Raw genomic sequence first — 25,863 nt, forward strand, 5'->3', positions numbered from 1 at the left:
CACCCCATCCAAACACCTACCAAAATCGATACCCTTCTCTACCTGTTTCGTATAAAGCTCTGTATAAAACTGATAAAAAATAGCTAGGATCCCTGCAGGTTCCTGGCAAGCTATTCCCGCTTTGTCCTTTAAAGCCTTAATACAACGTGCAGATTCTTTCATGCGCAATTTTAATGCTAAGCACCTACCTACTGCTTCACCATACTCGTGATTTTGGTTTTTATACACCAAATATTTTCTGACATTCTTTATATTCCAGATTCCCTGAATATTTGCCCGGGATCTAGCAACGGCATCTTCTAACTCCAATATATTGTTGCCTTCAAAGTTATACCCCGAGTTGATTTACCCTCCGCATCTCTCAAAGCAGAGTCTAATATTTGCATCTCTGATTTCCTCTTTCTTTGCTGATTAACGCTAAAGCTTAATATCTCCCCTCTAAAACATGCTTTAAACATGTCCCAAACAATTGCGCTATGAGCAGAGTATCTATTGTTCTGAAAAAATTCATTAATCCAGCAAGACATGTGACCTTTAAAATCGTCATTTAAACATAATTTCCGATCGAATGAAAATGATTTAGGAGGTACATAACATACACAAACCAGCAGCAGCAATTTCTAATACAATTGGTGAATGATCCGAGGATATCCTCGGATACATTTTAATCGAGGCCCCTACCAAAGAGACACTTGGTGCAAAAAAAGAATCCAGTCATACCATCTTTTTATGGGGAAAAGAGTAAAATGTATAACCTGGGTCCAACATATGTAATTTACCCCACACATCCACAATACCATAATCATTTACCAGATTATATAGGGCCTTAAATACCCGTAGTTTGCGGCCTTTATACCATGGGGGGGGTCTTCAGCAGCTCCTGATTAGTTAGATTAATATTGATATCCCCGCAAATTAACAGCGGGGTCCCCCAAGTTGCTAGCTCTATGTTTAGCTCCTCCAAAATAGTTGCTTCATCTAGATTTGACCCATAAATGGTACAAACTGTATATTTACTATCCCCTAATCTACATTCGGCTATAGCCCATCTACCGAACTTATCTGCCAAGCTTCGTCCTGTGGCTTGTACATTAGATTTATCCAAAATCGCCACCCCACGAATCACTGAAGCTTGCTGCGAGGACACAACCAACGAATAACCAAGTATTTCTAGAATTGCCCGTTGACTCCAGGGTATATGTGTGTAAGGATGCTCGAGGGCAGAGTAGTGATATAGAAGGAAAAACAGTCGGGTTATACTTGTATGCGAGGGATACTGTTTAATCGCCACAGTAAGAGGAAAACAGTCGGTGTTACAAAACAGGTCTCCAAGGGAAAATAAGAATCGCTTCCTAGAAGTTAGGATTGTGTCCTCTCCTTGTTGCAACCTACATGTCCGCTACTGCGGGCGCCATCTTGCTGGACGGATTCTTCAGGTGAGTGGGAAGGGTGAAGCCTTTTCCACAGGGAGCCAAGCAACGACATGGGGTTGTACAATGGATGTAGCTAGATCACGTTTGGCATGTGGGACACATGGTCACCTGGAAGGTTCTCAAACCCTTGAAGAAAACACGCGTTGAATTGAATTGAATTGAATAGGCTCTTATATAGCGCATGGCTACTCGAAAGCATCCCAGCGCTCAACAAGGATCACCCAAGGACAAGAAAAGTACCATTAACTAGAGCACGGCTCTATGTCCTCGGAAAGAGACAGGTTTTCAACTTCTGCCGGAACACAAGCAAACAAGGCTCCTGGCGAAGAGTCAGAGGAAGGGAGTTCCAAAGCTTGGAGGCATTTAATGAAAAAAGACGCCCACCAGAACGAGATCTATTTATTCGAGGGATCACAGCCAAGTTTTGATCATTGGACCGAAGATTTAGAGGGGATTTGTGGGGAATGATCAAATTTTCTAAGATGGGAGGGCCTTTCCCATGGAGGAGTTTGTGTGTCAAACACAAAGATTTAAAAAAAACCCGCTCTTTCACCGGAAGCCAGTGAAGGGATTTGAGAGAGGGTTTGGCTGATGTGCGGTGGTTGACACCCATTAAAAGTCTTGCCGCCGCATTCTGAACGACTTGAAGTCGCTTAGTCGTAGAGGCTGGTACTCCTAAGTACATGGCATTCCCATAATCTATCCTAGAGAGGATCAGAGATTGTACTAAGATTTTTCTGGCCCTTTCTGGCAGTTGTGGGAGGATTTTTCGTATGGTTTTTAGAATCCCAAAGCAGGTAGCAGCAACTTTTCTGGCCTGAGTTCTGAATGTAAGTTCCGCATCGAGCCAGAGCCCAAGGCTTTTAATTTCTGATTTAGAAGTAGGGCCCGGCCCCATACACGCAGGCCAGAAGGTTGCGTTGTCAAAGCTAGCCTGCCGTCCCAACAACAACAGCTCTGTTTTCCCACCATTCAGTTTGAGGTGGGACTGGTCCATCCAGCGTGCTACAGCCTCTAGACAGTTACGCAGCTGCAGCAGAGACTGTCTAAACTGATTCAAGGAAAGCACCAGCTGAGTATCGTCGGCGTAGCTCACCAGCTGGACCCCGAAAGGGGCCACTATCCCCGCCAGAGGAGCCATATACACATTAAACAACGTGGGGCTGAGGGACGACCCCTGCGGAACCCCACATTGTAATGGAACCGGACCAGGGCAAAAGTCATTCTCAAAGACCTTAAAAAATCTGTCCTCAAGGAAAGATTCCAGCCACTTAAGAGCCTTGCCCGTGATTCCCACATTACTAAGACGGGTAACCAGAGTGTGATGGTTAACTGTGTCGAAGGCGGCACTGAGGTCCAGGAGGATAATGGCTGCGCTGCCACCGTCATCCAGAATCCTCCTGGCATCCTCCACCACCCTCAACAGGGCTGTTTCTGTTCCCTGTCCTTTCCTGAATCCAGTTTGTGATGGATGAAGCAAATTATAAGTTTCCAAAAAGGAAGCTAATTGTGAATTGACAAATTTCTCAGTAAGTTTACTGATGCCCGGTAGTAAGGAGATAGGGCGATAGTTGGAAAAATCCTCTGGGTCCAAACTAGGTTTCTTAAGTAAGGCCCTAACCATTGCTATCTTCCATTCTCTAGGCACAATGGCAGAGATCAAAGAGGCATTTACCATATTCACAATTGATTTGCTAACAGTTGGAAGAACAGCATTTAAGATGCTCATCGGGGCAGGATCACACGAGGAGCCACTCTTTATGGCATTCAGCAAGGTAGGCAGGAGATCCTCCCTGAGAGGAGAGAAAGCGGAAAGCCTAGGATGATCCGATTGATACTGACTAACAAATGGCGCTTTAGAGTCGATTGAGGAAAGTGGGGGAAGCGTATCAATGATCTTTTTAATCTTGATACGAAAGAAAATCGCCAATTCCTCACATCGGCTAGCTGCTTCATCTGAATCAGGCCGCGGATCGGGGACTATTGTCAGTAATTTCACTATTCTAAATATCACCCTGGGAGCATTGGCAGAGGACTCGATTTTACTAGCAAAGAAAGCAGATTTAGTGTTAATCAGGGCGGTCTTGTATTTCTTTAGAGCCGCTCTGTATCTGCTTTTTTTTTCACTGCTAAACTCTCTCCTCCATTGCCTCTCTTCCCTCTTACACTCTTGTTTGAGAGCTGTTAGCTCCTGATTAAACCACGGATGCTTGGTGAGGCCTTTCTTAATTATGATCGATTTTTTTAGGCACCAAACTGTCCAAGGAGCGTTCTATCCACAGGTTGAACTTCTGATTAGCTCTCTCCACGTCTAAGTGGATTGAAGGTTCAGTATGCTTAAAGATGTTTATCCATTTAGAGAGGTCGAGCTTGGACCAATGCCTAGCTAGCCCTTTACAAAGATTTGAGGACGAGCTAGGCTGAGCCACCTTCCAACCAAAAGGAACCACCATATGGTCTGACCAGGGGACTGGGACAGGTACCTCGATGACGAGGCCAGGAATGTTACAAAAAACAGGGTCCAGCAAGTTACCCTTTGAGTGAGTAGGATGTGATACCTTTTGGCTTAGGCCATAACTACCTAGATCCTTTATAACTTCTAAAGCGGCCAGATCCGAGTGTTTATTAAAATGAAGGTTAAAATCTCCCAGCACCAGAAAGTTAGAGACAGTAGTGGCTACATCCATCACTGTTTGAATCAGGTTTTCCTGAAAAAGCCCCAAAGGGCCCGGGGGGCGGTAGATCAGGAAGCCTAAAAAAAAAGAAGTAGCTGGGGATATTGTAATAGCAAAGTGAGCACACTCACTGTCCGAAATTGAAAGCTCGAGTAAGCGGCAAGTGATGTAGTCCTTATAGATGATGGCGATCCCTCCCCCGGTTTTAGCAACTCTATCCTTGTGCTGGATCAGATATCCAGGGGGCAATGACCGCACAATATCCGGATCTAAAGTGGGGCTCAACCAAGTTTCCGTAAGAAACGGGATATCCAGAGATTTGTCAACATGTAAGTGAGAAATCTCAACAGCATGTTTGGGCAATGAGCGGCAATTTACTAGTGCCATTTTTAAATCCCGTTCACATCGACTTCTCGACTTATCACTCTCTGTAGTTCTAAATGCACAGGTCGTACACAAAAATTGTCCACGAGCTAAATTTAACACATGATGGCAGTTCATGGGTATGTTGCTCTTTAATGATAGTAAAGACTGACGTGAATACGCAAGAGGCAACATACATACTGAAGCAGACGGTCCTGGCCCTAGGCCCGACCGTGCGCGAACGGGCGCAAACGGGCTTACCTCTGGCGCACCTCCGGCGCATAAACGGCGCTCCCGCTGCGCTCGACCGCCGCGCGTATCCATGAGTCGTTTAAGTAGGCTGACGACCTGACCACCGGAGCGCTAGAGCGCTAACAACAATGGCACTCCCAAACGGACCTTCCTCCCCCCAATATGGCGGCAATATCGGGACAGGGACCCGCTCTAAAAGCGGTGAAATCACCGATTTAAAGTGCAAGAAATGCGTGACTGGGGAGATAGCTCAACATCCGATGCCACAGATTAAAAACAGGGCAGAACAAATAAAGTCCAAATGCATTAGTACACTTGCTTTGACCTTGCCGAATGGGTAGGTGCCACTTAATGATCGGAACCAAATAATTGAAAACAAATGTATTGTTTTTGCTCAAACATGTATAATGAAAAACAACACCAAGGCCCCAGTAACATCGGGAGCAAGGCTTGTGATTTGCTCATGGGATTCTGGGGGTAGCATGCAGGGATTCAATGGAAAACCACTCCAGGGCCCTAGTAACAGCGGGTGCAAGATAATCTATTGGTTCACAAGTTCTGGGGAATGTTTACAGGGATTCAAGCACAATATAATTACAGGTCTTAGGGAACATCAGTCATAGTATCATAGCGTGCCATAAAGTGCCAAAGGGGTAATACAACATAAGCCCTGCATGCTAGACCACTATACACGGGGCGCAGGAGGGGGTTGTGACAGTAGCGGTACAATTAGCAATATCGTCTAAGATCTATGCATTTCTTCCCATTTAATTCTCCATCAATCTGTATATAGGAGTTAAGGTAGACATTTTTTTAGTGCTGGTTGAAATTTCCTGCCTACTCCTCCTTCGTTCTAAAATATGATCATCAAAGTGTCTCCTGGAGGAACAACGTATCCGGGATAACAAGTGTCAGTACAATATAAAGGCAACCAAGGGTAGGCCCATGACCCACAATTAAAATAGACATGAATGACCCTCTTGCTGGTGGCGTTTGTAAAACAACAGCCAGTGAAGAAGATAGTACTCAAAATGAGGCAGTTCAAAAGGTTTTATATCTTCTATTAAATAATATTTACCATCTTCGACAGATGTGCTCACAAATAAATCGTTGCTCAATCATTGCAAGATGAATCACAAGAAGAATCATTTCTGACATGTTCCAGTTAATACGATTTTTTAACTTTTCAAGGCCTGGGTAGGTCTGGGGGGGATGTCAGCACACTTTAGCAGCTTTTGTCCATAATATAAAATGCAAAGACCGGTTTCATTATAACTGATGGGTACTCAACTCAAAGGGATGCTATCCCCCACATCAACTGGCATGTGTGTGGCATGTGCGTGCAAATCAAGCTGGAGGAAGAATGTATTGGCTGTCTGTACTTTTCCAACATCAACACCCTTGTAGGCTCCGAGCAAGAGAAAGGTTCAGTACATTTCTCTAGTCTGCAGCAAGATTGTATCCCACTAACAACCATGTTCTCAGTGCAGCAGCAAAGATAGCAGGCCAGACCCACAGAGGAATCTGGTATCTGGAAGGGGGCGGGGTGACAAGGATGTTGTGGAGCAGGCAGAGAAGGCGACCCGAAGAATTTGGCCCACCGAGGGTCCACAGAAGGAACAGTTCCAGCAGAAGCATTAGCATTAGCAAGAACAGCACCATATCTAGGGACAGTAGCTCATTTTCTGTGAGTTTAGTAGACCCATAATGCCAGATCATGGCATTTGACAGGTGTGTTGGTGATGAGCTGGATCTGATTGGGTCCATGCCGGCAAGATCTCAGTGCATTCTTCCTCTGGTGTACACCGAGTCACTGGGCAGGTGGGTGTGGCAGGCCCGTTTGGACACTCTGGTATGTTTGCTAGAAACTGAGAGTGCAAACTGTAGAGACATTGTCAAAGCTTTTTGTAATATTGTGAAACTGCACCACCATTCAACTTTAAATCCAACTAAGCAGTTGAAACTGGAGGGGGTTTGAGGACAGCATCATGGGTTGGCACATGACTATTTTATATGGGTTCAGTTTGGTCTTTTGAGAGGAAATCACTCTGAAGGATGGTTAACGCTAATGGCAGAGCATCGGGCCATTTAAACTGGGTCTTTGAGCACATTGTAGCTATCTTATTCTTAAGGTTACCATTGCTCCTTTCCACTTTTACTGCTGACTCTGGGTAATATGCACAATGGAAATACTGACCAGTTCCTAAAGCCTTGTAAACTGCCTGTGCTACTGCTGGCACGAAGTGTCACTTGCTGTCTGGTACAGTACTCCGAACCAAGGGATAAAATCGCTAGGTAGGTGCTTAGCTACTGTAATGGTATTGGCATGGGCACTGGGTATGCTTCTACCTACCCTGAGAACACACACACACAATAATTAGGACATAGAAATTACATTTTGGCATCTGGATGTGGAAGAAGGGGTCCAAAATGGGGTTAAAGCCAGTGGAGGTGGCTTTAATCCATGAGGTGTCTTTAATCCATTTTCTAACATTTCATAACAGACAGATGGCACAGGACTGGCCATAGTTCTGGGCTATGGAGGAAAAGATGGGTGCCTACCAATTATTTTCTGCGGCACAAATTATGTCGTCCCTACCAACATGGGCTGCTCCATTATGTAATGTGGTGAGGTTGAGGAGTAGAAATATGAGTACCCATACCCTCGATGCGGTCTCTCCACACCTCCCAGGGTCTATTTTACATTTCTGATCCTGGACTGTTTTCCACTTTTGGAGGCTTGGTCTTGTAATTGAGACAAATATTATCACATTGGTATAGGAAATAAGTCAGTTCTCATAACATACATCACCAGTTTTAGACAAAGCAGCATTGAACTTAGCACAATATTTTCAGAAGCTTCAACGAGGTTTGCGACTGTCACCAAAGACCTTAAACATGATGGGAGCCCAGACATGACTGGATCCAGAACTGAAGAGTAATAAGCTATGGGCTTTTTCTTACCCCTATCAGTTCTGTAACAAAAGTCCAAATACCAATCCTTTACGTCATAGCAATTTAAGTAAAAGGTTTGATGTTATCAGCTAGTCTTAAGTGAGGGGCAGAGGCTAATGCCTGCTTAATTTTCACAAAGGCATATTTGGCTTCACTTGGCCACTACAGATTCAAGGGTGTCTATTCTTACATAATCCTGCAAAGGCTTCGCTATTTCGGCATAACCCAGGATGGACACTGACTGGATGTCTGCAGATGTATCAGGCTCTACAAGGAACTTAAATTCTTAAGTTCAGTATTTGTCTCTTTCAGCCATCCAGGAAGAGGCTGCTCATTATCAAAGCAAGGCTTTGCCTGCCTGTCTCACTTTTTGCCACTATAAAGCTAAGCGTTCACTGCAGTGCTGGTCGACGGCATCTTCTACCAGAAGCATGGCCTCAACAGCGGCACTCTATGCTGAAACGTCTTATCAGGGCATTTGCTAAGCGGCCTAGCTGAAAAGCAGGCATACCTTCAACAGCATTGCTGCCTCATGAATGCGGTAGCTGACTCTGCCGTGAGACAAGGAGTTCTACAGAACGTATTTCAATAGGGCAAGCCTACTTTCTATTCTGACTTAAGCATGTGAATATATAAAAGATCCTTTGCTAGAAAAGAAATTAGTTACCTACTTGTAACTCCAGTTCTCCAGTGTTGGTATGTTTCATATATTCACATGCAACACTTTCTCCTCCCCGGTCAAAGGTTCACTTCTATCATAAGTACTTTTCAGAAATGTGCTATGAAATCTGAACTGTGGTAGCCACTAGGCTGGAATAGGAGAGTTCAGCTTTTCCATCTCATTGGCTAAATAGAGTTCAAATAGCTTCAAATTAGGGTGATGTGCTATTAAATAAACAATGTTGTTGAAGCCTATGTCCATACTAACACTGTTTACTGTTGTTTAAAATGTATCTGGGATTTCTCGCTTGATGGCGAGGAATGATACAAGCATGTGGATAGATGAAAGATACCAATGCTGGAGAACTGGAGTTACAGGTAAGTAACTCATTTCATGTACTGCTGTTCTACATGCAGATTATTTTTACATGGAAAACCTGCATGCATATAGTTTACAAATATCTGGCTATCAAAAGTTTCTTGAGCACTGCTGGCATCCTTTATGAATCACATTAACACGTTTGTCCAAATGGAGGATTATTCCTATGGGAACAAACTTTAAAGCAAGAGCTTTGTGAATAAGGCCCTCGGTTTTCTCTCACATGGCCCTGATTCTGAGTTCTGTAGAATTCTCAATTCAGATAGTAACAGAGTCACTTGTCAAATCCGGAATTAGAAATCCAGTGGAAATGTAGCCCTCCTGGTTTTTTCCGACAGACCTTTCCACAGTCAGCCACAGATGAAATTACCAGGTGAAAACATGTACAAAATGGGGAATTAAAGTGCAAATATGGTGTAGTAACTCCAATTCTTTCGCCGTCTCCACATTTCCAAGGGTACCCTCAAGGTTTGACTGTGGTTTGACTGTGGTAAATCTGCATCCCAGGTTTACCTGCAATTCCAGGACTTGGACCACCAATGCAGTTATATCTGCCCACATTAAATAAAGGCCCTATGGTAAAAGCTTCCATAATGGGTTGTGTAGCACTGCTGATGGTAACTTTCAAATACAGAAGCCAGTATTTGTATGACCCAAGCCATATTGTGACTCTGCATCCTCATAAGCCACCATGTAAATACAACGATTCTGGTTTTGTTGATCGGATAAGTAGTGCATTACATTGAATTGTTTATATTTTAATAATTCATTACCAGCTGTTTTACTAATGCACTTGATGTTGTTAACAGGCAATCGAATTTGGGGAAAAGAGCTAAAAGGTATTCAGCTCTGCCATGTAGCTTGGTCTCCAGATAGTAAAATCTTGCTTTTTGGGATGGCAAATGGAGAAATACACATTTATGACAACCAAGGGAATTCTATTGTAAGTATATTTTTAAAACCTATCGCTATGCCAATTCAGTTGTAGTTATTGACTTCAGAAACAGCTACTTATTTCAAGTATTAATCACAAACAATAATTGGGAACACCAGTAATTTTCACTCTTGTGTAGAGGTTTTAACCAATGTTAACTAACAAAAAATACAGATAAAACAAAAGTATCATGACAGCTTTTCTAAGCTTGTCTAAGCATTATCTACTGTACTTTTTATGACTTCTGCTGTGCTGAGTGTGACAGGGCCGGTTCCGCAGTATGTTGTGTGTACAGTGATGGCCTCATGCAGCAGTGCCTACTGTGCCTGCGGCTGAGTTCCTAGAAGCACAGCCTGTGCTGCATTATTCCCTGTTCAAGCTGCTCCTTCTTGTAGCATGGCAGTGCCCATAAATACAGAAGTAGCTTTCCATCTGAAGGGAACACAGTACATTTGTGGCCTCAGGCAGATTATTGTATAGAAACGAATAGTGAAGTAAAGCAGATAGAAATAACTCAATACTGCAATGAAACCTGCACCTGTATCTAAATAGGACACTATTGGATCTGGTTATCCTGGTTATCCCCACAAATGTTGCATTCCTCCTCCCTTATTTCTGACCCTCTTTTTGTTGGCTTTAGAACACTGGGCACTTTACTACTGCTAACCAGTGCTAAAGTGTATGTGCTCTGTCCCCTAAACAAGGTATGATTGATTTACACCTGTTTGGAATATTTAATTTACTTGTAAGGCCCTTGTAAAGTGGTATACCATATACTCAGGGCCTGTACATTTGATGCTACTAGTGGGCTGCAGCACTGATTGTGCCACCCACAGAAGTAGCCTTTCAAACTTGTCTCAGGCCTGCCTACTCCTCTCATAGGCTAGCATTGGGAATTCTTTTATATATTTTAGGTGAAAATTTCTGAACAGAAAGGAGTTGTGTTGCCATGTTAGGTACGTTTAGAATGGTAGTCATCAATCCTACTTACTGGGGAAGTTGGATTTCATATTACTATTTTAGAAATGCCACTTTTAGAAAGTGAAAGACACACAATTGATAGATGGAATGTAGAACAAATCAAAACAATCACCCCCAGTCAAGAGATCTGGGTTAAATCCATCATTCTTTTGCTCACCATGCCACCCCAGTTCAGACCTGGCCATATGCAAATCAGTCTTGACCCTGTGCCTCCAGCCTGAACTGCCAAGCCAGGTCCTCCCTGGCCGGAAACAAGCATCCTAGGACCGGTTTCGGGGTTTCACTCCTCTTCAGCCAGGATAGCTTGATTCCAGTGGCACAGTGAGCCCAGGACCCACATCTGGGCATACCTGGCACACTTAGGGCGAGAAAGCAAAAGACACACAATTGATGGACGGAATGCAGAACAATTCAAAACATTCACCCCTCAGTCAAGAGATCTGGGTTAAATCCAGGTTAAATTAAGGACCTGACTTGGCGGTTCAGGCTGGACTGTTCCCATGAGGCACAGGGTCAAGACTGATTTGCATATGGCTGGGCTCAAACTGGAATGGCATGGTGAGCAAAAAAACGATGGATTTAGGCCCAGATCTCTGTACTGGGGTGAATGTATGACATTGTTTTACATTCTGTCCATCAACTGTTGTTTTTTGCACTTTTAGAAAGTGAGCATTTCTCTGTGCTTATAACTCTTTGTGCATTGCAGCCTGTTTCCAAAACACGTCTATGCTGGGTGGCAGTTTCATTTTGTGCATTTTCTGCAGACAGCCACAACACAGGAAGGGCTGCGTACTGATAGTCTTCCTGGCCAGGGAGAGGAAGCAGTGGTTCACACTTATATTTGAATAGGTTGTGTCCTGCATTCACACAAAGGGCTGATTTATCCCCTACTGATCGTCTGGAGCCACGGCTGGGCTGAAAGGGTTTGCCGTGCACTTCTGAGGATTCCTTTGAAGTCACCCCCGAAATCAAAGACATTTTCGAGTGTAAGTACTGGGGCTCTGACCCCACATCTTTAGACACTGCATGCAACTTGTAACCAGACGCTTCTGGCTCTACGTCTGCACATTGCCAGAGGACTGCTGTGCTGCCAAGGAGGGGCCATTTTGCTAACTGCTTTGCTGTGTTGGCCTGCTGACTGCTAGGCTGCAGGAGGGACTACCACTTTGCAACCTGCCTTGATGTGCTGGCCTGCTACCATCCTTTGTACCCCTCATCAAGTTTTCTTCAAGAGCTTGTTGTCTTGCCCCCTAGTCTAGAGGTGTCCAGGTGTGGAAAGACCTCCATCCCTTTGTTCTTCCGTGGAACTCTATGGCTCCTGAGTCAGGCAGTCAAAAGGGACAAGGATCATTCTTGACGCTTTGTCCAGCAACCAGAGTTGGGCCAGACACAAAAGACTTTTTCCTGCCAGTCCCACCCCCTGGATCAGCACATGTGTAAATATGACACGCCAGCCCCACTGCCAAGGCCCAACGACCTTACATGTTGTCGCGAATTACCTGGCCTGGCCACCACTAAGGTACTGTGGGGCTACCAAGGGCCGTAGGAGGTGCCGTCCAGCGCTCCTTTGCGGGCGGCCCTGTTTTTGTGAAGAGTGCATGCGTGTTTCCAGTCATCTGGGAATGTAATGGTTTTGAGGGAGCAGTTGATCGTCCGGCATAGTTTGGGTGCGATTGTCATAGCTCTGTGAAAAATGTGGCTGGGCAGGGGTCTGAGGGTGCTCCGGAGTGAATACTCTTCATGGTCTTTAGGGTGTATTCTGTCGTGAGTGTGGTCCAGGTGAACAGGGTCTGTTGGGTGGCATCGCTGATGGTGGGATCTGGAGCGGTGCGGTGGTCTTGGTTGTCTGTTTCGCTGTTGGGTTTGGCGGATTCCTTCATGACGGAGAAGAGTTCTTTGGTGTTGTGGGCGTTGGTGACAATTCTGTCTTGAAGGAACTTCTTCTAGAGTAACTTGTAAAGTGGTATACCATATACTCAGGGCCTGTATATTAAATGCTACTAGTGGGCTGCAGCACTGATTGTGCCACCCACAGAAGTAGCCTTTCAAACTTGTCTCAGGCCTGCCTACTCCTCTCATAGGCTTGCATTGGGAATTCCTTTGTATATTTTTAGGGGAAAATTTCTAATCAGAAAGGAGTGGTGTTGCCATGTTTGGTACGTTTAGATTGGTAGTGATCAATCCTACTTACTGGGGATCCTACACAAAGGGCCCCAGCCTCGCCAGAGCTTTGAGGCATTTTTCTTTCTGCATTCTGGGTTTTCAGCAAAGAGTACGATTTTGAGTCGCCATGTAGGGCTCCGGCCTCGCCAGAGCATCGAGGCATTTCTCTTTCTGCATTCTGGGGTGACACCTCCGTGAAGGACCCAGAGGCAGGCGTGTGACCGCCTCCAGAGACTGACCTACCTGGATATTGTTCACTTTATTCCCAGACATCCCGAGAGTTATTTCGTCGATCCCCTGAGCGGGTATTTGCACTCACAAAGTGACCATAAATAACCTGATAGAAGTGAAGGTGCTACTAAGATTGATGTTTATGTGAGGCATTCCATGTGACTATAACCATAAAGCCTGAGAGGCAACTGCATTCTTTTAAATACTGTGTGTCCTTCAGGCATTTATGGGGATAACGTGAAAAGAACTATCCGATTTTGATTGTCGTAACTTTGTTTCGTTCAGGATAACGAGTTCTGTCTTTTAATATGCATAGTTGGAAGTGTCCATGTTGTTTTGGTCATAATTATAGTAAGATATTTTTCTAAACCTGTGTGGAGTCTTTTTGTGGTGTATTAATTGTGTTACTGTTTGAGTGTGTCTATCAGTCGGTAAGCACAGGTTATCTTTATTGTGTAGCTGACTTACCCTGACTCAATCAATCAATCAGTCAATCAGGGAATTATGAAGCGCAGCTACTCACCCACGAGGGTTTAAAGGCACTGGGGGGGCTGGAGGGAGGCGGCTCTGTTGAGTGCTGGGGTAATCCGAAGAGCCAGGTCTTGAGGTCCTTCCTGAACTGGGGCAGAGTAGGCACTTGCCGGAGGTGGAGGGGGAGGTCGTTTCAGGCTTTGGCTGCAAGGGAGGAGAAGGACTTTCCTCCCGTTCTGGTCTTGTAGATGCGTGGGATGGTGGCCAGAGAGAGGTCAGCTGATCGGAGGTGTCTCTTGGGTGCGTGGAAGGAGAGGCAGTTGTTTAGGTATGCTGGTCCGATGTGGTGGAGGGCATTGTATGCATGAGTGCGGAGCTTTAAGGTTATTCTTCTTTTGATGGAGAGCCAGAGGAGATCGTGGAGGTGTTTGTGACAGGAGATGTCTAGGATCAGTCTGGCTGCGGCGTTCTGGATGGTTTGGAGTTTGCGGAGGAGTTTCTTGTTGATTCCGGCAGAAAGGGCGTTGCCGATGAGGGCTTGTGTGACCGTTTTTCTGGATTCGGTGGAATCTATCTGAAAGTTTTTCAGAGTATGTGAAGAGTGTTGAAGCAGGCCGAGGATACTGCGTTGATCTGGTGGTTCATTGTGAGCGATGAGTCAAGTATGATGCTGAGGTTCCGTGCGTGGTCTGTCAGGGTGGGGTGGTTTGCCAAGGGCGGGGGGCCACCGAGTGTCATTCCCATGTGGAGGGTCTGGAGCCAAGGATGAGTACTTCTGTTTTCTCAGAGTTCAGTTTCAGGTGGCTTTCATCCCTTCTTGGAAGCTGAGCCTGATGATGTTGAGTTCATTGGTGAGGGAGAAGATGAGCTGGGTGTCGTCGGCGTAGGAGACGATGTTGAGCTCGTGGTTTCTGACGATGGTTGCGAGGGGGGCCATGTAGATGTTGAAGAGGGTGGGGCTGAGTGAGGATCCCTGGAGCACTCCATATCTGGTCTCTGTAGGTTCTGAGAGTTAGTGCGGGAGTCTGATTCTCTGAGAGAAATGTGCATACTCAGTCCAGGGCTTCTCCGCGGATACCGGTGTCGTGGAGTCTGGTGGCTAGTGTTCGGTGGGAGATGGTGTTTAAGGCAGCTGAGAGGTCCAGGAGGATTAGGGCTTCCCTTTGGCCCTGGTCGAGGAGGGAGTGGATGTAGTCAGTGGTGGCGAATAGGGTGGTCTTGGTGCTGTGGTTTCTGCGGAATCGGATTGGGAGATGTCCAGGACGCTGTTGGCTTCGGTGAAGTTTGCTAGCTGGGTGTTGATGGCCTTTTCGATGTCCTTGGCTGTGAATGGAAGCTTGGAGATGGGCCTGAAGTTCTTGAGGTCCATCGGGTCTGCAGAGGATTTCTTCAGGAGGGGGTTGACTTTGGTGTGTTTCCAGTCATCTGGGAATGTGGCGGTTTCGAGGGAGCAGTTAATCATCTGGCATAGTTCGGGTGCGATTGCTGTGGCTCTGTGAAAGACGTGGGCTGGGCTGGGCTGGGGTCTGAGGGTGCTCCGGAGTGAATGCTCTTCATGGTCTTTAGGGTGTATTCTGTCATGAGCGGGGTCCAGGTGAGCAGGGTCTGTTGGGTGGCGTCGCTGATGGAGGGATCTGGAGCGGCAGGGAGGTCTTGGTTGTCTATTGTTTCGCTGTTGGGTTTGGCGAATTCCTTGATGATGGAGAAGAGTTCTTTGGTGTTGTGGGCGTTGGTGACGATTCTGTCTTGGAGGAACTTCTTCTAGAGTGGTGGGTTCTGCCTGGCATCTGTGCTTACCGTAGCCAACCAGAAACTCCATTTCTATCAGACACGGAACCATGGATGAACACTGCAGGTAAATAGAGGATGTAATCTTCCTACCAAAATGAGTTAGTTCCCATACCTTCATTATTGGCTAAGGTTCTCAAATATCTAAACAGCACAGAGTAAAGCAAGCACAGTGGCAACTACAGTGTCAATGGTACCTGCAAAAGGGACAGATTATCAGAGTTCAGTTGTGTGGGTTTACATACTAAGGGAGGCAAGCCTTCCTCTGGGTGTTGAGGAGCACACTAAGGTGCAAGCCAAGAGCACACAGGGCTCATAACAGACTGTGAGTGGTGTCTGGATCTGTTAAATAGCTGGCTAACCAAATGGGTGATGCTTGATCCACTTGGGAGATCAATAGATCAACAAAACAAATAATAAAAGTTTTCCAGTCAGGGGTATACTGACTATGCATAATCAGAACTTATTTTACCTGAGTGTTGCACCAGTCAATTTCTAAGGCAGTTTCCTTGTCTCTGGTGAGCTGCTTGGGCCCTTTAGCATCTTCATGAACATTTGTTTTCACTGAGGTTGTTTTTTCTGCATTCGTTCCCAATGTCATGGGTAGAGCAGGCATCAAGCACTTCTTAGCATCTCGGGTTTTTGTGGACTGGCGGAGGTCTTCCACACAGGGCAAGGTAAGCAGAGGGACGTGCCAGGTGAGCAAGCATGGTCTCCCTGCTCAATTTTCTTTCACATAATTACACAACATTTCATCAAAATTACCCAAAATGCAAATCGGCCATTTTGAGCTCTTTTTTAGCATGAAATGTGTCCTTGCATCAATTTGTTGTACGAGGGTGCATTTAAACAAAGCACCACAAACAACAGCCATACACATTCTGTTGTTCATGTGCAATTTGTATCGTAAATGGCACTCTTCAATACATTTTTACTGCAAATGGCACGTAATTACATTAAGTGGCTAAATTGTGTGAGTTTCGTACATAAAACATAACCCGAAATTACACCAAATACGCCGGCTTAATTTACATTTTCCCCCAAGCCAGATTCAAGAGATATTCAATTTGGTGTTGGCCAGCTCTAGTATTGATTTCCGAAGCTGAACAGTTAAGGTCAACCCACCAGGATGTACCATTTTCCCTCCTCAGGGGCGCTCTGAAATAACTCCCATTCTGTGATTCTTCATCCCACAGCTGACTGGGAGAAGAAGCTGGGGTACTTTCCTGTGAGGAACACTCATCCTTCATCTTACAGACTCCATTCTTACTCTAAAAAATGTTTTCGAACCGTAAAGGAAAAACCTAAAGACAAGTGCATCAGTAGTGTTCATGCAGCCTTTTAATCTTTGCTAAGGTCGGTCGTTCTAATGCTTAATAAGGGTTGTGAGAGTGATGATTGCGCATCAATTTACAAGCATTACATGTAAACAAAAGAAGTAAGAAAAAGATCCCCCATTTGTCCTAAGGCACTCCGAATTACAGCATGCAACGTGAGGCTTTTTTTGCCTATGGGCTGCATTAGGCACCTCAAAACAAGAATAAATTGCACCCAGCCTGGGCTTTTGCAAAGGGGACCAATAGGGAAACGTTCCTAGGGTCGCCCATCCCAGAGCTCACATGAGGAGTGCCATTTTGCAGTATGTGTTACAACAAACAAAAGATGGACGGAATGCTGACAATGCAGACATTCTCCCCCAGTCAAGAGATCTGGGTTAAATCCATCGTTCTTTTGCCCACTACGCCACCCCAGTTCAGGTCCTAGGAAGCTTGTTTCCGGTCCAGGGAAGGCATGGCTTGGCAGTTCGGGCTGGACTGTTCCCATGAGGCACAGGGTCAGACTGATTTGCATATGGCCATGTCTGAACTGGGGTGGCAGAGTGGGCTAAAGAATGGTGATGGATCAAACCCAGATCTGTTGACTGGGTGTGAGTGTTTGATTGGTTCTGATGCTCCGTCCATCACCACCCCCTTTTGTACCGCTTTGTTCGCCATAAGTTGGCAGGGTATGCTCAGACGTGAGTCCCTTGCTCACTTTGCCACTGGATTCAAGCAAGCCTGGCTGAAGACTGCTGAAATGCCAAAAACCGGTCCTAGGAAGCTTGTTTCCGGTCCAGGGAAGGCATGGCTTGGCAGTTCGGGCTGGACTGTTCCCATGAGGCACAGGGTCAGACTGATTTGCATATGGCCATGTCTGAACTGGGGTGGCAGAGTGGGCTAAAGAATGGTGATGGATCAAACCCAGATCTGTTGACTGGGTGTGAGTGTTTGATTGGTTCTGATGCTCCGTCCATCACCACCCCCTTTTGTACCGCTTTGTTCGCCATAAGTTGGCAGGGTATGCTCAGACGTGAGTCCCTTGCTCACTTTGCCACTGGATTCAAGCAAGCCTGGCTGAAGACGGCTGAAATGCCAGAAACCGGTCCTAGGAAGCTTGTTTCCGGTCCAGGGAAGGCATGGCTTGGCAGTTCGGGCTGGACTGTTCCCATGAGGCACAGGGTCAGACTGATTTGCATATGGCCATGTCTGAACTGGGGTGGCAGAGTGGGCTAAAGAATGGTGATGGATCAAACCCAGATCTGTTGACTGGGTGTGAGTGTTTGATTGGTTCTGATGCTCCGTCCATCACCACCCCCTTTTGTACCGCTTTGTTCGCCATAAGTTGGCAGGGTATGCTCAGACGTGAGTCCCTTGCTCACTTTGCCACTGGATTCAAGCAAGCCTGGCTGAAGACGGCTGAAATGCCAGAAACCGGTCCTAGGAAGCTTGTTTCCGGTCCAGGGAAGGCATGGCTTGGCAGTTCGGGCTGGACTGTTCCCATGAGGCACAGGGTCAGACTGATTTGCATATGGCCATGTCTGAACTGGGGTGGCAGAGTGGGCTAAAGAATGGTGATGGATCAAACCCAGATCTGTTGACTGGGTGTGAGTGTTTGATTGGTTCTGATGCTCCGTCCATCACCACCCCCTTTTGTACCGCTTTGTTCGCCATAAGTTGGCAGGGTATGCTCAGACGTGAGTCCCTTGCTCACTTTGCCACTGGATTCAAGCAAGCCTGGCTGAAGACGGCTGAAATGCCAGAAACCGGTCCTAGGAAGCTTGTTTCCGGTCCAGGGAAGGCATGGCTTGGCAGTTCGGGCTGGACTGTTCCCATGAGGCACAGGGTCAGACTGATTTGCATATGGCCATGTCTGAACTGGGGTGGCAGAGTGGGCTAAAGAATGGTGATGGATCAAACCCAGATCTGTTGACTGGGTGTGAGTGTTTGATTGGTTCTGATGCTCCGTCCATCACCACCCCCTTTTGTACCGCTTTGTTCGCCATAAGTTGGCAGGGTATGCTCAGACGTGAGTCCCTTGCTCACTTTGCCACTGGATTCAAGCAAGCCTGGCTGAAGACGGCTGAAATGCCAGAAACCGGTCCTAGGAAGCTTGTTTCCGGTCCAGGGAAGGCATGGCTTGGCAGTTCGGGCTGGACTGTTCCCATGAGGCACAGGGTCAGACTGATTTGCATATGGCCATGTCTGAACTGGGGTGGCAGAGTGGGCTAAAGAATGGTGATGGATCAAACCCAGATCTGTTGACTGGGTGTGAGTGTTTGATTGGTTCTGATGCTCCGTCCATCACCACCCCCTTTTGTACCGCTTTGTTCGCCATAAGTTGGCAGGGTATGCTCAGACGTGAGTCCCTTGCTCACTTTGCCACTGGATTCAAGCAAGCCTGGCTGAAGACGGCTGAAATGCCAGAAACCGGTCCTAGGAAGCTTGTTTCCGGTCCAGGGAAGGCATGGCTTGGCAGTTCGGGCTGGACTGTTCCCATGAGGCACAGGGTCAGACTGATTTGCATATGGCCATGTCTGAACTGGGGTGGCAGAGTGGGCTAAAGAATGGTGATGGATCAAACCCAGATCTGTTGACTGGGTGTGAGTGTTTGATTGGTTCTGATGCTCCGTCCATCACCACCCCCTTTTGTACCGCTTTGTTCGCCATAAGTTGGCAGGGTATGCTCAGACGTGAGTCCCTTGCTCACTTTGCCACTGGATTCAAGCAAGCCTGGCTGAAGACGGCTGAAATGCCAGAAACCGGTCCTAGGAAGCTTGTTTCCGGTCCAGGGAAGGCATGGCTTGGCAGTTCGGGCTGGACTGTTCCCATGAGGCACAGGGTCAGACTGATTTGCATATGGCCATGTCTGAACTGGGGTGGCAGAGTGGGCTAAAGAATGGTGATGGATCAAACCCAGATCTGTTGACTGGGTGTGAGTGTTTGATTGGTTCTGATGCTCCGTCCATCACCACCCCCTTTTGTACCATTTTGCAGTATGTGGGCCTCTCAGGATCAGGGGCCCCAGACAATGTTGCCAGAAGCAAAAGAACTGCAGACCATTCAGGGCCAAAGGAAAATGGCAGGGATGTCACAGCTGCATAGTCATGGAATGTCACCCTTTCTTGGTATCCCAGAGTTTTTATTTCTGAGAAGATGGTTCTGAATGTAATGAAAATATATGTCTATGAACTTTGCTTAAATATTAAGAAGTCTTTCTCAAGTCTCAGTGGAAGGAGTCGCATGTTTCATACAGCTGAACCATGAATAAGCAGGGATCTGATGCCATATATGTTTAGTCTGGGAGAAGCAATGGACAGTAGCTCTAGAGTAGGTGGCCTGGACCGTTTGAGGCTGTAGGGCAGGAGGATCCTAAAATCATAGCTTGGGACATGACTGGAAGAGATGTGGGAACATTGTTCTGTTTCTGCTCTGTAAATTTGATTTGTAAATCTTTAAGTAGCATGTTTTATTTTTAAACTGTTACTTTGACAGTTTCTAGTTGGTTAAATGCATATATTGAGATTCTGAAGTGCCGTAATATTTTTAAAGTAATTGTCTTATTTCTTGTGTTTAGGGCACAATGACCATGAGCTGTCTGGTGAATGTGACTGGAGTCCTCAGCATTGCTGGAATGCATTGGTATGCCGGTGCAGAGGGTTACATTGAGCCAGATTGTCCCTGTCTTGCTATCTGTTTTGACAATGGAAGATGCCAGATAATGAGACATCAATATGATGAAAGTGAGTGCTAACTTCTGTCTCACCTGCATTTTCTTGGACAGAACTAGGCATTATTAAGTAATATGGGAAGGAACCAGGGACTCAGCAGTAAATCTCTTAGATCCCACCCAACTCCCTATGTAACTCTGCCATGCACTAATTTGATATCAATATCTTTCAAAGAGTCTTGCATAGTACTTATAGCCCACAGCATGGCAGGGCCACCCTTCACCAAGAAAAAGTGCAATCATAGGCTATGCATTCAGAATAAGCACTCTTCATTGTCCACCTGATCCTTACGGCTTCAGCTAGCCCATGCAATGATCCTTTCCTCCCGCTATCCTGTAGTCCAAGCTTGATTTGTGATCATTTAGAAGAAACAGTCTACACAACAGAGTTTTTCTCACCGAGTTGGTACAGCATCCCTTATTTCTACCATTGATCTATATAATTTTCATGAGCATGTTTGCTCTATCTGCACTAAGTTAGTTTAATTCTCTGGAACATGCGGTCTTTGAGAAGAAATGACATTACTGACTTATCTGACAGTTATGGAGTCTAAAGAAACATTGTCATTGTTCATGTCTGTGTTAACAGTGATTGAAAAGTTCAATAAAAGCTGGTGTTAAATTGCATTGTTTCCACTAGCTTTTAGAGATAGCGACTGCTATATTGAGCCTGTCCTTGATTCTCCATGAATATGAGTACCACATGAAGAGAGAGATAACTGGAGGGAGCAGAAGTATAATGAGGTTAAAAAATAAAACGCCGTATGAATAGTTAGAAAGATGCTAAGAGTGTTTTCCGAGGTACATTTTCTTTGAGATGTCTTATTGGCATATGTTTGTATGAGCCAAGAACGATAATACATCATCTAAATATTCCTCTATCCGATACCCTTTTGTAAAATAAATGCAAACATATATTTTTTTTCTTCCTTAATGATGTTCTTTGATCATTGATTTTTCTTCTGAACACATATTTACTTATATGTTGTGCAAGCCATGCGTTTGGCCTAAATGTCACAGCACCTGAGCTACAGGAAATGGAAAAGAACCAAGAGACAAGATACTGACAGAAGAGATGTTAATCTCGGGCAATACCTTATTAAAAAGCATGGTTTTTCGAGCAAATTTAAATTGGCGAATTTCTGACATTTCTCCAAGATGAGTAACTTATTACGTAAAACTTTGCCTGCATCCCTTTGACCTGCAGCTAATTCGCATGATGTAAAGGCTGAGTTATCAGATAAGTGCTGTTATTTTGTATCACTTTCTGGCATTGATATATTTCCTTGGCAGTGTTTGTGAGGAAGACAGGGTACCCTGAAAAAGAAGCAGGTAGTGATGATAAGATAGCGTAGGTATCTCAATATTGGACAGATTGAGTCCCAGTGCTTCTTTCTAGCTGCTAGTTTTGCCACAGAGTTTCAAATGACTTGGATGTTTTATTTTTATATAAGTATAGTGACATACATTAAGTTAGCATAACTGAATCTTGAATTGAAGGTGGTCCTCATTACAGCTGGGAGGAAAATGACGGTGCGTGACTAGGGAAGAGGAGACTTAAAATTATTCTAAATAGATGGCTCTGAATAGGCAGCAGTAGTGGTGGTGGGATGTGCTGACCACAAAGCTAATCTGGAGATGGGAGACCACTCAGGAGTTAATGATAAATCCTTGCCTTTTTAAACTGCAACAGTGCATACGTGACATACCTACTTTGAGTGGATGGAGCTGAGGGGACAATTGTTGATGCATTTGGAGTTGAAGATTAGATGCTCTGTTTTGCATCCATTGAGTTTGAGGAATATCTTAGGTATCTAAAATGTAAGAGGTGTCAGACACGTTTTCAATGCCAGGTATAGTTTTAGCCTGTTAATGATGGTAAAGTTGTGTGCCGTTAGTGTGGGCATGGTAGAGTCTTTTGTTTCACCTATTATACTGAAGTGATGGCAGCAGTAGATGTCAAGGAGGAACAACTTTAGTTAGAGTTGCTACGAAGAGCTGCTTAGGGAGGGTGTGAGCTATGTGAGTAAGCTCCCACTATCCGCCTGCCTCTGACAGAAAATTGGAAATGGAATTTGTGTTCTTTGGTGGCCCGGGAGCAACCTTGTTAACTCCTTTAATGTTAAGATTACATTATTTACCTCAAAGTGCCTACTGGGAGCACCTAAAACTAAACTTTATATCTTCGCACTTTAGCAAGTGTTTAACCTTGCATGTGAATTTTTATGTAAGGTATGGTTTTGGGGTAGGATGTTTAAAAATGTTTTATAGCATCATCTGTTTTGCTCACCTCTCGCATCACTTTTATATGTGTGATTGTGGTGTAACAGATCGCCTCACTTTGGTACAATGCTTGCAAAAGGATATTGTGACTCCATTATTGCACCATTTTAGAATTTGTACATCTCAATCTGCCTCGCACTCTGATTCACTTTTTTACTAGCCTAAGAAAATTCACCAAAATTTCTCTAAAATTTTCCTATGAATCTCCTCGAAGTTGCATTTCAAGGAGCTCTTCCTCTGGCTTGTGTGCATTTTGCTCACTTCAACGGTGTTTTGTTTGAATTAGTTAGTTGTTCACAACCTTCTTCTATGCATTTTCCCTGTAGATCCCATTCTGATTGACACTGGCATGAATGTAGTGAGCATTCAGTGGAACTGTAGTGGGAGTGTTTTGGCTGTGGCGGGTTCTCAGAAGGCTTCCACCATGGATAAAGATGTGAATACAGTGCAGTTCTACACACCGTTCGGAGAGGTAAATGTACTCTGTACTTCTAAAGCCAGGACACGTCTTTTTAACTGTATTTTTCTTTAACATAGGCTCTCTTGTCCGCCTGAAGGAATGCAGGCAGTCACAAGAGTGAATTTCGTATGAACACATCTGTGCGCTAAGTCCCAGTCAAAGAAATTTCTATTGTAGTTTTTCGTAGGACATTTCTTCCTAATATGAAGGTATTACATCATGCTGAAATGACTTATCAGTAATATTCATGTTTCTGCCTACATGATCAGTGTTTGCTGTTTGAGATGAACTGAACTCGGAAATAGGCACTCTCTTGTTCCCTTTTTAAACAAAAAAAATAAGATTTCTCTGCTGTAAAAGGGCACTCACGAGATACTACCTCCTTTGACCCATCCCTCGCACCACAGGGATTAAGGCAATAGCACCTCCACGATTAAAGGTATGATGCAAGTGATAAAATAAGGAAGTAGGAGTGAGAGCAATAGAAAAAGCCTTATGAGTTTCCTTTTCTCTTCCTCCTAAACCACGGCGTCATTTCTTCCATTTAATCCCAAATACAAATAGCAGAACTCATGCCACATTCATGTTGTCATGCTTATGACTTTGAGTGGAAGAGAACTAGGATTACAGGTAAGTAACTTATCCGTCTTGTTGACTGTTTAAAATGGAAGCAAAAGGCAAAGTTAGGTGAACCTAGACACGCAGGTCAAGAGTAGTAGGATGAAAAGAAAATGACCGTACCACCGGCTGACACTGTAATTGTCCGCACAAAAAATAAATCTGAAGGACCCTGACCAGGATGTTTCCAGAAAGGAAACACTTTTCACTGGCGCAATCCAAAATTACCTAACAAGAACCAATAATTACATTTTCCCGTCATGCGATGGAAAGTGCAGTCAGTAGAGGCAACACATGGCTTTGACAGATAATTATTTAATATCTGGTAGGTCAAAAAGTGGGAAAAAAAACAAATGCAAGCTTTCCTGAAACCTTGAACAAATCCCATCTCCGGAAAGCCATCAACATCTCCTTCGAGATAGCAACCTTCCCAGAGAGCTGGAAGCACACCGAGATGAACGCCTTGCTCAAAAAACCCAAGGCTGACCCTAAGGACCTCAAGAACTTCCGGGCCCATCTCCCTGCTCACGTTCCCGGCGAAGGTCATCGAGAAGACCGTCAACAGACAACTGACCCGCTACCTCGAGGAGAACAGCATCCTGGACCCGTCCCAGTCCGGGTTCCGCAGCAACCACAGCACCGAAACTGCCCTCATCGCTGCCACCGATGACATCAGGGCCTTGCTGGAGAACGGCGAAACCACGGCCGTCATCCTCCTGGACCTGTCAGCCTCCTTCGACACTGTCTGCCACCACACCCTACGCACACACCTCCATGATGCTGGGATCCGAGACAAGGCTCTGGACTGGACCACCTCCTTCCTCTCCGGCAGAACCCAGAGCGTCCGCCTCCCCCCTTTCCACTCCGAAGCCACCGAGATCATCTGCGGTGTACCCCAGGGCTCATCCCTCAGCCCGACATTGTTCAACATCTACATGAGACCGCTCGCCCACGTCGCCCGACCTCAACACAATCTCCTACGCCGACGACACCAGCTGATCCTCTCCCTCACCAAGGACCCCTTCACAGCCAAAACCAACCTCCACGAAGGAATGAAAGCCGTCGCCGAGTGGATGAAGAACAGCCGTCTGAAGCTAAACTTGGACAAGACAGAAGTCCTCATCCTCGGCTGCACCCCCTCGGCCTGGGACGACTCCAGGTGGCCGACCGCACTGGAAACAGCACCAACACCCACCGACCACACACGCAACCTGGGGTTCATCCTCGACTCTACTCTCTCCATGACAAAGCAGGACAATGCCATCTCGTCCTCCTGCTTCAACACCCTCCGCATGCTCTGCAAGGTCTACAGGTGGATCCCCACCGAAACAAGAACGGTCACCCAGGCCCTCGTCAGCAGCAGGTTGGACTACGGAAACGCCCTCTGCGCAGGAGCCTCGGTCAAACTCCTGAAACAACTTCATTGCATCCAGAACGCCTCTGCACGCCTGATCCTCGACATCCCTCGCTGCAGCCACATCACACCCCACCTGAGAGACCTGCACTGGCTCCCCGTCAACAAGAGGATCACCTTCAAGCTCCTCACCCACGCACACAAGGCACTCCACAACACCGAACCAGCATACCTCAACAGACGACACCTTCTACACCCCCAACCGCCGGCTCTGCCGACCTCGCCCTTGCCACCGTCCCCCGCATCGGAAGAGCGACCTCCGGCGGTAGATCGTTCTTCCACCTCGCCTCCAAGACCTGGAACACCCTTCCCACCCTCCTACGGCAAACCCAGGACCTGCTAACCTTCAGAAGTCCTATCTATTCGGGCAGTAGCAGCATCCCTCCCCTCCCCCCCCCCCCCCCCCGCGCCTTGAGTCCCCCACGGGTGAGTAGTGCACTTTACAAATGTTTTTTTATCGATTGATTGATTGATTGAAGGTGCAAATTGCTTAAAGCACACAAAAGGCGATGGGAGGAATGCTTGCAATATGTATAATCTTTGGCAATTGCTCAGGTAGCTTTCCAACCTATTGTTTTTTTGCCCACAATGCCACCTCAGTTTGGACCCAGCCACAGGCGAATCAGCTGAACCCTGCTCGAATAGGAACAGTCCAGTCTTAGTTGCCAGGCCCTCCCTAAACCGAACACAAGCAACCCAAGGCTGGCTTTTCCCCTGATTGGGGCTCATCAGTCAGGTGTGGCTTGGTTCCAGGGGC

General features: G+C 46.0%; 1 protein-coding gene across 1 annotated transcript in view; it reads left to right on the plus strand.

The window, feature by feature from the left end:
• WDR35 (WD repeat domain 35) overlaps nucleotides 1-25,863 on the plus strand; it is a 515,604-nt gene that overhangs the window by 94,804 nt on the left and 394,937 nt on the right. The window contains exons 6-8 of the mRNA XM_085610631.1: nucleotides 9,527-9,660; nucleotides 20,179-20,344; nucleotides 22,941-23,086. Of these exons, the coding sequence (XP_085466757.1) occupies nucleotides 9,527-9,660; nucleotides 20,179-20,344; nucleotides 22,941-23,086 (446 nt within the window). The remainder of the gene's footprint in view (nucleotides 1-9,526; nucleotides 9,661-20,178; nucleotides 20,345-22,940; nucleotides 23,087-25,863) is intronic.

This window comes from Triturus cristatus, chromosome 6, assembly GCF_964204655.1.
Source record: "Triturus cristatus chromosome 6, aTriCri1.1, whole genome shotgun sequence".
In the NCBI taxonomy this organism is placed as follows: domain Eukaryota; kingdom Metazoa; phylum Chordata; class Amphibia; order Caudata; family Salamandridae; genus Triturus; species Triturus cristatus.